This window comes from Bactrocera tryoni, chromosome 3, assembly GCF_016617805.1.
Source record: "Bactrocera tryoni isolate S06 chromosome 3, CSIRO_BtryS06_freeze2, whole genome shotgun sequence".
In the NCBI taxonomy this organism is placed as follows: Eukaryota; Metazoa; Arthropoda; class Insecta; order Diptera; family Tephritidae; genus Bactrocera; species Bactrocera tryoni.
The window spans coordinates 18,669,664-18,685,810 of NC_052501.1; the positions used below are offsets into that span (position 1 = coordinate 18,669,664).

At 36.7% G+C, this 16,147-nt stretch overlaps 1 protein-coding gene across 3 annotated transcripts in view; it reads left to right on the plus strand.

The window, feature by feature from the left end:
• The first annotated feature begins 5,540 nt into the window (after positions 1-5,540).
• Positions 5,541-16,147, plus strand: part of LOC120770447 (mucin-5AC) — a 39,996-nt gene continuing 29,389 nt past the window's right edge. Inside the window, exons 1-2 of one of the 3 annotated variants that reach the window (XM_040097921.1) lie at positions 5,541-5,870; positions 8,401-9,658. In XM_040097921.1, the coding sequence (XP_039953855.1) occupies positions 8,963-9,658 (696 nt within the window). In that variant the 5' untranslated portion in view covers positions 5,541-5,870; positions 8,401-8,962. The remainder of the gene's footprint in view (positions 5,871-8,400; positions 9,659-16,147) is intronic. The other 2 variants (XM_040097923.1, XM_040097922.1) reach the window with 2 other exon arrangements.

Genomic DNA, 16,147 nt, shown 5'->3' on the forward strand with positions numbered 1-16,147 from the left:
CTTCGTAGCGAAGTAAATGTACGCTGTGCAGGGTATAAAAATAAAACCAGTAGCACCACTTTGCTTCAAAAACGGTCGAAAGTCGTTCAGAAGCTGCTTAAAAAAGACTATGCGTACCATTATATTATAATATAGTATGCATGTAAACAATGTTCATCAAATTTCAAAACGTAAACAGTAAATTATATCAGAAGCGCAGGTGCCGGTTATAGTTGATGGATATAAGAGCATATGAACTCTTACTACTTGTAATCCACTCACTTTTAAATAAACTTTTCGCACACTTAATAACATCTTACTAACCGCAACCAACTAATTTAATATTTAAACGCACAGATGTTCACTTTAAGAGCAATCACCGTTAATTACTAAGCGGCATGTCAAGGCCTCTATCCACCGACAATCCAAACCAGTTCAATGTGAGCGACATTGATTGTTTTTACTTTTGATAACTGCACATCGATTTTCTGCATCTAATGCCAAGTCGATCACCTTCCGGTGAGTTGTTAGATGACAGCAAAAAAATAAAAATAAAAAATATAACGGAAAGAAACATTGAAAGATCCGCTACTTGGCAGAAAGAAACGGAGTTTTACTTTCATTTTGAATATCACGAACTCGCAACAACATAATCTCAAACCAAATGTACGTTAAAACAGTGAAGTAAGAGCAGAGCAAGATGCACAACAAAACTAAGTAAATAAATATATAATAAAACAATATAATTGCCGGTGTAAAAGTTGTTACACAACTCCACATTTTGCAACGGATCTTAGTGCAACGTGAATTAAAGCAACTTGCGGCCATTGTTAAAAGTATATATACGTATCGACATACTTATTTATTCACTTACACTTACTGTACACATATGTATGTATGTTTGTATTTATTTATATGTAGCATGGGAAACGGTAAAACAATTGGCCGCGAACAGGCAACCTGCATTAATTGGTTGGTGAGCGGGTCTTTATATTAATAGTTGCAAGTCTAATCTAGATTATGATAGTTATATAGCTGGGTATAATTAGATCCATGTGAAGGCGCGGTTGTACGAAGCGTATGAGTAATATTTTTTCTAAACAATATTATGCTTATAAACATATAGTATATGATGACTTCAAGAGTGGGGATGCTGTTCCAAAGACTGTCCTAAAAGCATGATTACCTCTAAGTAAATTGTAGATTCAAATCCCGTTAAGTGAAATTGTTCTCCGAAAAACAACCAAGTAAAAAAGCCATTATTATCAAGTAAGTAAGAGCTAAGTCCGGCTGTCACCGAACATTTTATGCTTTCACAAGGATCAAAGCCGGGGAAATACCTTCAGGTGTTAGCATAAATCTGTATTAAAGAACATTGTTAAAGAACTCAACATATTTATTCGACGAGCGGGTAAAATGTTTACAATCATATTGGTTGTTTTCTTCTTATTCTTCACTGGCGTAGACACCACTTACGCGGTTATAGCCGTGTTAACAACAGCGCGAGTTTCTTCTTTTCGCCACTTGGCGCTAATTCGAAATACCAAGTGCAGCCAGATTCTACTCCATTTGATCTCTCCAACGGAGTGGAGGTCTACCTCTTCCTCTGCTTCCAACGGCGGGTACTGAATCGAAAACCTTCATAGCTGGAGTCTTCTCTTCTATCCAGATAACACGACCTAGCCAGAGCAGCCGCTGTCTCTTGATTCGCTGAACTATGTCAATGTCGCTGTATATCTCGTACTGCACATTGTTGCATCGACTGCGGGATTCACCGTTACCAATGTGACCATAAATCTAAAAACCGTAAAACCTTTACCTCGAACCCTCCTAAAGCCAACTCATCAGATGCCGTCATTGTCCGTGCCACCGCACCCTATAGCAGGACGAGAATAATGAGGGACTTATACAGTTTATAAGCCCTTGATTCCGATGGGTCGGTTTGTATGCCAGCTATATGCTACAGTGAGCCGATCTGAACAATTTCTACCGATATTACATCATTTCTATGAACAATAATTCAGACCAAATTTCGTGAAGATATGTACATATATCGTCAAATGAGGAAGTTTCCCATGCAAGAACCGATCTTCTTCGGAGATTACATTATTATCTTAGAAAATAATCTATACCAAATTTCGTGAAGATGCATTGTCAAATGTGAAAGTTTTCCATACAAGAACTTGATTCCGATCGTTCAGTTTATATGGCAGCTATATGTTATAGTGGTCCGATATCGGCAGTTCAGACAAATAAGGAGCTTCTTGAAGAGAAAATGAAGTTTGCAAATTTTCAAACTTCGTGACAAACTTAATATACCCTGTTCAGGGTATAAAAAAAGCGAAATAATACAAATAATAATAATAAATATTAAAGTATAAATCTCACTTTATGTGGGCGCATTTCCACTAAAAATTTTCCTCCAAGTGGAAGAGAGCATAGTTTAAAAGTGTATCATTCATATGGAATTGCTTATAAATTGTTATAATTACAACAAATTCAAGTGCATACACCGTATTTAAAGCATCACCGCAATACCTAATAAAGCGAACTCGACTCAGTGACCGACAGTCATTAGCGGCTGGTAAGGTATAATACAAGTTTCAATATTTATAAGGTTGCCGTGTGCTAATCTCCATTATTATTAGGTTTATTAGTACTGAGAAATATTTATATAGTACATACATTGTATAATAAGCACATCGACTCTTATGTAAATGAAATTTAATCCACTATATAAATAGATACGCTATTTTACATTGTGTTTAAACTTGCATCAAATATAACTACTCGATTGGCCGCGTATATCGTTTGTAATCACTTGATGAGAATAAAATGAAATCGTGTTTCGTCTTATTCACTCTTAGTATATAATATATTGTCTGAGTTTCTAGAATTTTGCATACGTTGTTTCAGTTCATTGCTTATCAAATTGAAATTCAATGCACAAAAATGATAAAAAAGACGGAGAGTTCGAAGAGAATTTATACACATCTCTAAATACATATTTACTTATATACATATACATACATATGGACATAAAGTGCAGTGAGAAATGCTTAGGTGCTAAACGCTCTCGACATCGTCGACACGGAAACAATAAAACAAAAACCAATGACTTCTAACATTTATACCAGGTAGCAAACGCACCGAACACACTCGATGTTATATTTGTTAAGTAATGTTAAATATGAAAGCGTTTAGCAAATCGCTGTTAAATGATCATAACAAGAACAAACGTCAAACAAAGGAACGAAGTAATATCCGTTTGATGACGTTTTTCGCCTCATTTTCGTTGGGTGAAATTGTAGGTGTTTTTAAATTTTAATTACTGTATATATTTATGATTACTGTTATATTTGTCGTAACATATATGCAAGTATATGCTCATTTGTAGGTGCTTTAATTTTTACCTGTAAAATACGTCACTCATGTTAAGCAATACGTTGCTGTCTAATTTCTGCTTAAATTGTACAAGTCTCATGAAAAGTGAAAGGGCTGAGCTTAGGTTGGCTCTACATACTACAACTGGTCTGCTTAGATGTTTATTATTCTCTTTCATCTTAAGCGAGCGCTCAGCTATGTCGACCAAGGCAAAATACCAAGAATAAGATGAAGAGACGAATGCAATTTTGGAGACCTTTAAGCAAATTTATTGCTTGAGATAATACCCAAAAGGAAATTATTCCAAATTTTATTTATTAAAGATAGAAAATACTAAAGCTTGCTATTAGTGCGAGTACTATCGCATTTCACCAAAAAAGTTGGATATAAATTTGGAACTATTTCTAATGGTATTACCGCCTTGCAGGAGAATCAAATGGGTCTAATAGTAAATGAAGGTAAGAAGAAATATCTTCCGTCATCAAACAAACAGTCGTCGCATTCGCTTGGCTTGGATTGGCTTTGCTTAGCTTGTCTTTCACTTTACTGTTGACAGTCATAGCTTCGAAGTCGTAGATAATTTCGTCTATCTTGGAACCAGCATTAACATCAACAACAACGTCAGCCTCGAAATCCAACGCAGAATAACTTTTGCCAACAGGTGCTAGGTTGGACTGACTAGGGAATTGAGAAGTAAAGCCCACTCTCGATGAACAAAGACCAAATTCTACAAGTCACTCATCATCCCCGTCGTGCTTTAAGCTACAGAGGCATGAACCATGACATCATCTGATGAGTTACGAGTTTTCGAGAGAAAGGTTCTGCGGAAGATTTATGGTCCTTTGCACATAGGTAACGGCTAATACCGCAGTCGATGGAACGATGAGCTGTACGAAGTACTATATACGACGTCATTAACACAGTTAACGGATTTAAGAGACAGCGACTAGGTCATGTCATTCAATTGGATGAAAACACTACCAGTACCCGCCGGGGGAAGCAGAGAAAGAGGAAAATTAATCATTCTATAAAAAAACCTACAGCTAGCAAAAGAGAGTGGAAGAGTCTCTAATTCGAAAGTTTCAATCCAGATTGTTTATCTGTGACTTTTGCTTCAGTTCCTAAAACTAAAATATTCGCTCTAAACCTTTGGGCTTGGTCGTTTGGAATCATAAAACAAACTCATTCGAAGTCTTAAAGCACTAGCAAGCCAAAACTAAGTTGTATGCGAAGTAGGAATAACCAATTGACTCAAGAGAAGACCATTTTGAAGAAGATAATAAAGGTTTCTATTAAAACAATGATTAGTTTAAGAGTTCGAAATTTAGATTTAATGAAATAGTTTCTGAAACAGCTACATAGATACTTAAATTATACTTCCGAACTTGGAATAACTGAAGTTATGGTTTACGAATTTGTGTTCAACTTACAATCGGGGCTGCTTAACCGGAGCGAACTCGGATTTATTTCTGGCAAATCCCCCCCAAACGGGGACACTCCTTAATATTTAGTAGGAATGTTTGCTCAGGACGTAACAAGAACTATCACCAAACATGATAATAAAAAATCTGTTTTTTTGAGAATATGAGCGAACCGCTTATCCTGTACCCTGATACAACCAATTGAAGTATTGCACTTTTACTCTCTCTATGGATAAATTAGTGGATAAGTCCAATAAAAAATTAATTTTTTTACAGTTTGGGACCGGAAAGTTAAAACAAATAAACTAGCTGGCATGAAGGATGTCATTCGTAAACCGTAATTTTTTTAAAAGCCGTAACCACTTTCAATTTCCAACTCGGCAATGACTAAGTATGCAAAAAGTCAGCACAGCTGTTGTTGTTCTGCTTTTTACGCTCGGTCGAGGAGGTCGGTTGCAAATGATAGCGACAAAGCGTAAGTAACTATTATTATATACACGTTATCAAGCCCGTTGTCGGCGCTGGCGCAGTACACAGCCCGACCGATTGCTCTCTCATTGCCACGACAGCTGGCTGGCCGCCGGTCTCCGTTTGCTGCTTGCTCTACCGTGTTTGGCGCAATTCGACTTTTCGACGTTGCCGGGCACTGCTACCAGCTATGAACATATGTACGTAGGTATGTGTGTGGCTCTACTTGCATTGGACTTGGTGGACGCGTTGTCGCTGCGCTGTTACATTGCCGAATTAGTTAGCGAAGTGAGACAACTGCGGCTGGACGTGGGCGCAGCTGTGCGATTTTCGGTTCAAACATTTTCAGCTTGTTATACGTATATTAATGCTTGTAATAATATGCAATTTTCCGGGTTTAGAGTGATTTAATTAAATTTCGCTTATTTTCAAAGACACGTTCGAAAATTTTCGTCTCGAATTAAGAAAGAGCTGGCAATTACGGCTAGGTATTAAGCTTTTTTGCTTTGTTGTGGGTGTTGAATGTACTAGTGCATAACTGTTTTTGTGACAGCCTCAAATGTTAGAGGTATACTCATATAGTAAATCGAAATAAAATAAAAATCAAAAATCGAGCAGGTTTGTACTCGCAATTGTATCAATGCTTTTGTTTTGATGTATTCATGCCTCGGCGGTGTCTGTATGTAAACGAAGGAGTCGTGCTTTTCCGTAGTGTTCCTAAGTAGTTAAATGTCAATTATTCTTCGCCAATTGTTTTGTGAGTGAAAAGTTAAATGCCAAAATGGCGTTTGCAAAAGCACCGTGAGCATTTTAATTGCGTTTGTTGTTGCCTTTACAGTTGTGTCCCTCAACAGCACAGCATTTCGATAATATATCTCTGACAGTAGCTGAGAAGGTGCTCTATTTTTTTTGCTGCTTGTTTATGCTGTTTGTTTTCTTTTCTTTTTAATTGCTTTTTGTTGTGATACTTCGAACCAGTTTTGCATAAATTCTGTTGACCAAAAAAATTTGCGTGCTTCGTCGCGATTTGTTGTTTTTACTTTCATCATTTATTTATTACTTTTTCTTCTGTTACTGTTTCTAATTGAACATATTCAGTTTTGGAGTTGATTTTCGCTGAGGTCTTTAGAACTTTTCTGCGTTTGCATAAACAAAAAAGTGACCAAACCGCTGAATGCAGTTCATTAAACTCTACGGAAGATGGTTTGTAAGCCGAAGCAATGAATTTTAATTCAATTAAACAGTGATTGAAGATTGCGAAAAATTCTATCCATATGTGGTAAGGAAATTGTATTCAAATAAACGCGTAAAGCAGCCCAAAGTTGAGGATGATAAAATGCACAAAGGTTGAATGCTTCTAAATTCTAATCTAAAAACTAGAAAAACTTTAACTTCGGTTGCATCGTAGCAACCCGTTTAATACTCTTCACAAATACAAAAGATTCCTTACAACAATTTTATTTTGAGCGGTCAGCTTGTATGGAATAGTGATCCGAATTGAAAAATTTTCTTCGCAGATTTCTAGATTTATAGACCAAAGCAATAATTCATGCCGAATTTCATAAAGATATGTCGTAAAATTAAAACGATTTTCATAGAAGAACTTGATTCTGAACGTTCTTTTTGTTTAGCAGTTATGTGCCATACATCCTATAGTGGTCCCATATAGACAATTCCGGAAAAGGGCCAGCTTCTGATATCTCACAAATGTAGAAACTAGTTCGCGTATACATACATATGTATATAGACAAACAGACCTACATGGCTAAATCGACTCAGCTTGTTATATTTATCGACAATTCCTTTAAGGTGTTACAAACTTTGTCGCAAACTTAATACACTCTACTCAGGGTATAACAAGGGAAAATTCGGAGTAAACCTATTTAGCATGTGATCAAATTTGATCCGGACTGATAAAAACTACAACTATTAGCTGTCAAATAATGTGTATTAGGAAGCTGTTTGTCTGAACGTTCTTTTTGTTTAGCAGTTATGTGCCATACATCCTATAGTGGTCCGATATAGACAATTCCGGAAAAGGGCCAGCTTCTGATATCATCAAAAACTAGCCTCATGTAAGTCGTCCAACTCTGTTAGTAACGATAGCATCGAAAGTAGTATAAAAAACAGTACTCTGTAAATCGTCGTGTTGGCATCTCTTATGGATCAACTCAACACTTTTTGGTTGGTATTTTAGGTATTAAGCTTGTCAAAGCCAAACTTTTGGTACATGTGCCTGGATCTTTTGCAAACAAAATGTCGAGTAGAAGTCGCAAACGAGATGCTTGACAACGTAACTGAGAACCCTACATTCATCAAGTTCACTGGTGCTGAAATGTGGATTTTTAAATGTTGAAACTGACCAAAAATTTAAGGAATGGACTTTTGGTACGAGTACCTGGATATTTTTCAAACAAGTTGTTAAATACAGGTCGCAAAAGAGATGCTTGGCACTGTAATCGAGAACCGCATATTCATTAAACTCATCATTACTGATGATGAAACGTGGGTTATGAATATGAATGTCGAAACTGACCAAAAATTTAACGAGTGGAGCTTCAGAAATGAGTCGAAGCTGAAAAAAAAAAATTGCTGAATCGCTTGAAGGTCTCCAACAGAGGCTTTTAACAACTGCATGAAAAATTATATTAATCGTTGGCATGCTTGTATTGGCTCAGGCGCCTGTTTTGAAGACGAGAGTGAAGATTTGTATTAATTTTTTTTTAATCTGGGTTAAATTTCATTAGATGGTTAAGTCATAAAACAAAACTGGATAACAAAAATTTATTTTATTTTAAAAATTTATCTATGTAACTTCACTTCATTCCTCTTATCATTCATTCACTCCTCTTCTCCAAAGAAATGCTTGAATAATATATAATATTAAGCAAGAATTTTATGCTTAAAATAAAGTTTTTAAATTTTGTTTATACAAATTCAAACATTAAATAAAAAAGTTAAATATTTTAAATAATCTCATTACAAAAATTCAAAAATTAATTCTTCAAAAACACATTTTCATTTGAAAGAAAAATGTATAATATTAAATTTTTTTAATTAACAATTTAATAATCAGTTTTCATTCAATTTATTAACATTAATAGCTTCAATTATTAAATATATTTTTTTTTTTGCATTTTAATTGCAGAGCATTTACGGCATTTATAATAGATTTGAACTGTGACTTCGCTATGAAAGAAAACATTCATGGCAGGCACTGTGATAGCGAGCAACAAACAGCAAGCAGATAACAAAGTACTTTGACCTTGAAAGCCATGAATGATTGATAAACTTCCCAACGTCTTGCATTCTATTAAAAGTGAACAATATAAATATACACATACATATACATATACATACAAACAAATTGGTTACCAAACATTACTTTTAGTATAAGTGTAATTTTTACAAAATCCTACAAGTGTAATACCGTTAAGTGTGTGCCAGAAAACAGATAATTTCGTAATAAAAATAACCATAAGAATCAAAACAAAGTGTGAATCATTGCAATAATCGTCAGTGAAAAGTGATAATAACTGCCGTCCAAAGATCACCAGCCGTGCAATCTGCAGTAAATACGCGCATACACCACACGTGTTTATTCAATATCCGTCCCACAAACACCGGCAATCTCGTATTTTGAACGCATCAATTCGCACATTCGCACCAGCTTTGCGAACAATTTCTCGACGAGCCGTCCTTTCCATTGTATGGCCAGCGCGATTATACGCAGTGTAGCGGTGCATTCACGACCTGCACTCTCGATCCATCTGACCGATTGTATTTGCATCAATAACGGTATTTCGTCTGAATGCTCATCACCATACACGCCGAAGGGACTGCCACCGGTGGCGCCTTATAAGCCAAACCCACTAGACGACGAGAGCTTTGATTTTAACGCCTCGAATACACCGACAATATCATCAGCGCTATGCGCATGCCTCAATTGTACTAAAACACCACCCTACTGTTTTGATCGTTTCAAAAGTGCCATTGTCTCGACATCAACAACTGTGGACCTACTCAAAGATAAAACTCTGCATAACGATAATTTACGAGCTATTCGGGAATACAGTGCGGTGGAAGAAGACGCAGCGGCATTGGGTGCTCTAAGCAAGAAACAATCTCCGCTCTTCGGCAGAAAAAAGCGTAACGACTCGTCAGCTGCTACGCTATCGCAATCATTTTCCTTACGCACCGAGGAGCCATTCTATGCCCAACAGATTATAGTGAGTCCAGGAACAAAGAAAGATAGTGGTGAAGCGAAGCATACAAATAATCAACATAAAATCGACCATAACGCTGTGGAAGCGATCAGCATGAACGTAGGCGTGGCAAATGGCGCGGCTGGTAGCCCAAACAATGGCACCGATATAAATCGCAATAATGGACAGTTACGAAATGGGGTAAGTTGGAACTTAGATAGCACAAATTTAAAGCACATTTTATAAAAATACACAGTAGTGAACTCTGAAGCCAGTTTTAGAAGTAGTTGTTTATATATTTAAATATTCCTATAACTGCCTCCGTTGCCTTCGTATATACCATATGTAGGCAAAACTTTCAATTTTTTCCGTATGACACATCAAATTGTTATAGTTTGCGCTGACTTCAAACTTTATCAATGCCAATTCATATCTAACTCGTATGCTTATTGATTAGATTCGAAAGAATGCCTGCACAAGTCCACTCACAAATAAATTTTCACAAATGACTTGCGGGATTCACGGTCAAAATAATAGTGATTCATCGCATTTTATTCGTATATGTTATTTTATTGTTTAATTTAGGAATTTGTGTGCATTTTCGATAAGCTCATGTAGTACATATTGTTATTTTCAAACAATAAAACAAAAGCAAACATTTGTGTGGAATTAATTGCTATCTATTGACAGTTGACAATTGGTTTTGTCAATTGATCAGCTGTTACGTTAAATGTGAGTAATTTAATTTCTGTTTTCACCGGTTACGTACAAAACAAATTGCGGCACTAATGCTTCTGAACTACAAGTACATAGGAAACTTACTGAAAATAGTTACATTTTTTGAATGCTTTGAAACCAAACGCCATCAATATAAGTATAAAAGATTTCTTCCCACTTCTAACTAGCGGCGTCATTCGTTTGTATTGAGTTTTCTAGCTACAGAATATATGAAGTTGGGAGCGTTGCATCAAAAAGCTAATCAGTGAATAATATACATTTTTAGTTTATAGCGGTTTATAGACATTATATAATAATCGAATATGCTAAAAACAATATGAAATAAATCAAAAATAATGAAAATTTTGGAAAAATCTCGATTGATTTTAAAACAAACCGATGAAGTTCTCCATAACTCGGTACACTTCACGCAGCTATGCACCAACTTCTTTAACCGATCTGAAAGATATGTTTTCTGGCGGCCTACAAAAGTAAATATTCGTGGCGGCATGCCATTGAAATTTTTGATCGGCGCAAGACTTTTTAGAATTTTGAAACAAAAAGATCTCGAAAGGAGCCAAAGATGGGGAATACGTTAGATGAGGCAGCATTTTGTGTTCTAACTCGATCAACATGGTCTGAGCCGGTGCTTTGTCATAAATACATATCGTCACCTAAAATGCAAAATAACGTAACATTTTCGAAAATTTACAGTGGCGTAAATGGAACACGAAATAAAAAGGAACAAGAGTGAAAAAAATTTTAATATTGGTTAAAACTGGTTCATATACATATGAGCGCAGAATCTGAAAATGTTGGACATATGTACATATGTAATATTATGTATTTAATTTGAAGTAGTGAATCGTAATCAATAAGATACTCAATTTCGAAATTTTTGATGATACGTTATTTTGTATTTTAGGTAACGATATGTACATATACATGTGGGATTTTATTATGTTTGATCTATAAAAAGGATTTAAATATTATTTAGTTTAATTTATCTTATCATCTATGTGGGATTTTATTATGCGTGATGAGGAGAATTGATGCGCGTCGTCTTTTATGCCACGTCGTTTCGCGTCCGTCGTTTTATTCAAACTCCTTGTTGTAAGCTCGTAGAATTCTTCTTCTTTCAAGGCGTCGGTGGATGGTGGATGTCGATGCTTCTTCTTATTTACTGTGTGCGACGGCTGTCGTTTAACCCTTTATCACCCACATACATATGTAAGAGCGCTTCTTTCTTCGCCAAATGGTACCGTTTTTTCTGCAATACGGTGTCAAATTTATTCGTGATAGAGGCCTGTGACCGACTTGCCTTCCTCTTGGTAATCATTGGTGAATTCGTCTAGACAACTTTTTCGACCGATGTACATAACAGTTTTCCCCTTCTTCGGCGCAGATTTCCTGGATGAATCACTTAGTTTAACTGTTTATTGTACTTGATTGTATACCAATCCGTCCACGGTTCTTTGATGGCCACAAAATCACTAATAGCGCTTAAACAGCGTCAAACAAGTGCTTATCCAAGTAATCGATGTAGATAAAATAATTTTTGGAGCAGGATCGTCAGTTAAATCCACCATTTGGACTGTTTCTTGGTCTCTGTCGTATACTAATGAATCAATGTTTCTTTGATGGTCACAAAATCACGGATAAACTCTCTCGAATTGCGATTAAACAGCGTTAAACACTGCTGTGACGTAGTTCTCCAAGTAATTGATGTAGATCACACCTGATGAATTCCCGTAAATGGCCTTTCAGGATGATAAAACAGTCTTCGGAGCACGCTCCCCAGATAAATACACTATTACGTCTGTTTCTTGGGCTCTGCCATATACCAGTACTTCCACGTTTCGTCGACAATCAGGAACGCATAAATTCCATGAGATTACATTCTTCGTCGAATAAGTTCAATATTTCATACAGGATGTGTTTCTTGTGAATGTACTACACGATAATAACTTTCACTTGGGATGGAGGCACTATTGGGTAATGAGGTTAAGTATAAACCAATGTTGATATCGATTTGATAGCACTAATCATCACGTGATAGTTACGTGCTCGTTGGTACTAAGGTTACGGATTGGTTGATTCCCATACTAGTAATAATTTTAAAGTTTTTCTATAAATGAACTCAAATTTTGTCAATAAAAGAAATACGGAGAGCGAGAGTGGCAAGAAGAGAACTTAGTACTTGCAAAATTAATATGAGTACACAAAGCCTTTTGTTAATAATATGAAACGGAATGGAATGTCGAATATGTACCCACAATACCGTTTCCGATATAAAAGTGAAATTAATAAAATAGAAATTTTCAAGTTCAAAACGCCATTATAAATTCCAAAAGGTATCAAACCTCACCAACATACATACAGAGACTATGCTAGCTATAGTGACACCGTTTTCGTGCAGACATTGCTTGCATTTAAATTACAAAGGTGTACTAGTTGTAACGTGCAATGCGCAACGTTGTTGGTTTTCACGTTTTATGCTCCGTTAGTGCTGCACCAATTATGCAATTGTTTACAACGTGCCCTGTCTTAAATTTCAATCTTGCAATTCTCTGACCATGTCTTCCCTTTTATTTTTCAGCAGCCTTTATTTAAAATTAATGTTTTTGTTTGTATTCTCTCTGTTTACGTTTAGCAATTTTTTTTTTATTCGCCTTTTCCATTGTTTGTTTACCTTTGGTCCACTCATTTCCACAAGTTAGCTCCTCTACCGCATTAGCCGCTATTTGTCAGCTCGTTTGTCGATAATTTGCTGCAGTTCGTGTTCCATGCCTCGTTGTTTCCAAGCTTTCGTTAATACATAAATGTGTGTGGACACACGGTACACGTAATTTTCCACTTCGTTGCGGACAACGGTGGATGCGTGTCTGCGACTCTTCTATACGCAACATTTCCCAACGCATGGTTCCGGCATATGGCATTCGTCTTTGAATGGTCGAATGACGTGTGAAGTGTGCCATAGTAAATAAAATGACCATACGAATTTGGGGGTAAATTGATTATGCTACGTGTGTATAAATGTTTGTGTCTATAGAGTTGTTTACCTATTTGGGAAAAATTTTATAACAGCTTTTTGTGCAGAAATGTAAAATATGCCACCCTAAGTTCGTTGAGGAAAAATTTTGAAATGCGGAATATAGAAGCTTTAAAATTACCAACTCAGATGTACATCAGGGATAATAATAACACATCATAATAAAACATTCAACTCTTTTGAAGGGTCTGCCATTGAGCTTGTCTCTTCTCAAATTCTAGCGCACAACGGAAAATATATTTTCAGAGCATGCTTAAAAGCATGTAACAAATTTAAGAAAAATTGCATGAAATAAAATAAAAGAAATTGACAATGTTCAATTCCATGAAAACACATATAATTTCGAAACGAAAAAAAAGCCATAAAAATAGAACTTCTGTAATTCGAACCTATAAGTTAACAAAAACATCTTGTGGCCGATAAAATTTGTTTAGAAATTTAATTTATATTCTCACCAATTTCATGGGATATCTGAAAGTGTGAGCTCCACAGTGGTAAAGTCTCAATCTCGTAAACGCGGGATAATTAAGAAGAAAGTGCTGAGATGTTTCCACCGCGTCTTCTTCCATTCAGCTTCGTCAGAAGGCGTCCGGTAAGATTCTCAAACTTGCGCCATGGACGCCAAAAGGACAATGGCCTGTTAGAATCTTCATAACTTGGGAGAGGCTAGTTTTACTGAGGGAAAAAATCTCATGCGATCAAATTTGGACCAAAATGATTTTGCGAAAGCCAATGAGCCGATTGTAGCCCAGCCTTCGTCAAGTTCCGCGAAGCGCAGCCATCCAGTAGTATAACACACGAGAAGAGGGCAGCACCGACCTGTTCTCCATCTACTAAGAGCTGAGCTAGGATATCATTTCTTGCTAGCTAATTAGCTTTACTTTGGCCTGCGATTCTCTGTGGTCTGGCACCCACAGCATTGAACGCACGGTTTGTGAAACAAGTAGTCGGAAACTGAAGTTGACAGAGAGCTCCTAACAGTAAACCCCTCCACCAACCTTCCCCTAAAGCTTTGACGTATCCGTCAAGAAGATAACTGCCTCTCTTCTCACATGGCTTCTACCCGCCCACAACTTCTACACAGGTATGTGGAAGAAGAAAAAGTCGCCAAAGTTTGTTATAGCGACTGCATGATCCTAAAAGATCCGGTATAAAGTCAAAGCGTACGAAGATTTTCGACAGACACTCGTTCATTTCAGATACTCTGAGTCTGATGGCAACTTTCGCGGCTATACACTTTTGAGCGATATCTATGGGACATATGTATGTATGTGTATTCAAAATGGCATGTGCCTTGGTAGGAGTCGATCTTAGAGCACATCGCATGCTAATGAGCGCTGCTATCTAACTTTCTTTGTGTTTTTCTATGGCGCGCCACCACACAAAGATCCCATAGCACATTATAGCTTGAGTATGGTGTCCTAGAGCCAGTAGACTAATTTCGAGGAAAGACCCCATCTTTTGCCAATGGCTTCTCTGGAGCAGTACAATGCAATCGATTCCTTCTTTGTGCTCTCTTCGATATTAGGCTTCCATGCAAACTTCCCATTCAGACAGAGTCCTAAATACTTCACTGAATCCGCAGGTTGCAAACGCATGCTTCCCACCCGCGGCAGTGATGCGTCCAGGATCTTATACCTCCTAGTAAATAGAACCATTTAAGTTTTGCTTAATGGTGAGGCCACTTTCGGCCGACCAGTTCGTTACAACGCTGATATACCTTTGCGTCCAATCGTACACGGTACTCAGAAACTTATGGCTTTACAGAAAACTGCATTTAGTTGTCCAAGCAGCCATCCTTGATTTCCTTGCGAGGCAATCTCTTTTTCCTATCGTTGATTACCAAAAATATATACATGAGCTAGTATCTAAGAAAAGGTTCACTCGAAAATTCTTTTGAAAGCTTCCGGTAAAAATTTTCTTATTGCACACCCAGTGCTCAATTTATATTATTTAAATTTTCATATCTTTGAAGTTTATAGTTAAGTCTTATTATATTATATAATTTCCTTGTTCTGCACGATCCTCAACCTCTTCAACTGATGGAAATATTGAAAAAGTGAAGGATATGGTGTTCGAAAATCGTCAGGCAAGTGCTAGAGAGATGGCAACATAGCTCGGCAGATCGCGAGTCCGTTTGAATGATTTTTGTGGAAATTTCGGGTATAAAACGTGTTCTTTCTTGCTCGACTTGTCCTGAATTTTTTTCAAAAAGAGTACCGTACATAGGTTTTTTTTTTGGACATGCTTGACCTCGCGAATTCCTATTCCATATTCATGGAGATAATTATAACTGCCGATGAGACATGGGTTTGTGAGTTTGACATGCAAACATGTCAACAATCATCGGAATGAAGGGAAAAAACACGAGCCGAAACCAAAACAAAAAAAAAACACGCCAAACCAGCTCAAAAATCAAGATGATGGTGATTGTTTTTTACGATATTTGTGGTTTGGTGCATCATGAATTTGTTCCGGAGGGGCAAACAGTCAATAAGGAGTTTTATTGAAGCGTTTGAGTGAGAAAAACCGTCGAAAACAGCCGCAATTGTGGGAGAACATTTCATGGATTTTACATAATGATAATGCACCATCGCATTTAGACCGAATATAAAGCCAAAAACGAAATGAATACCAACGAAGAACAACCATATTCACCAGACTTAGCACCGTGTAATTTTTTCTTGTTCCCTGAACTGAAATTGCCGCTCCTTGAAACCCGTTTTCAGTCGATCGAAGAGATAAAACAAAATTCGTTGAAAGAGCTGAAGGCCATCCCAAAAGTGCTTAAGAAAAGTGTTTCGAGGACTGGAAAAATCGTTGGCATAAGTGTATTACATCTGGTGGATATTATTTTCATGGCGACAAAATAATTATTCATGAATAATTAAATATTTTTAGTTTTATTTACAATTTCCAGT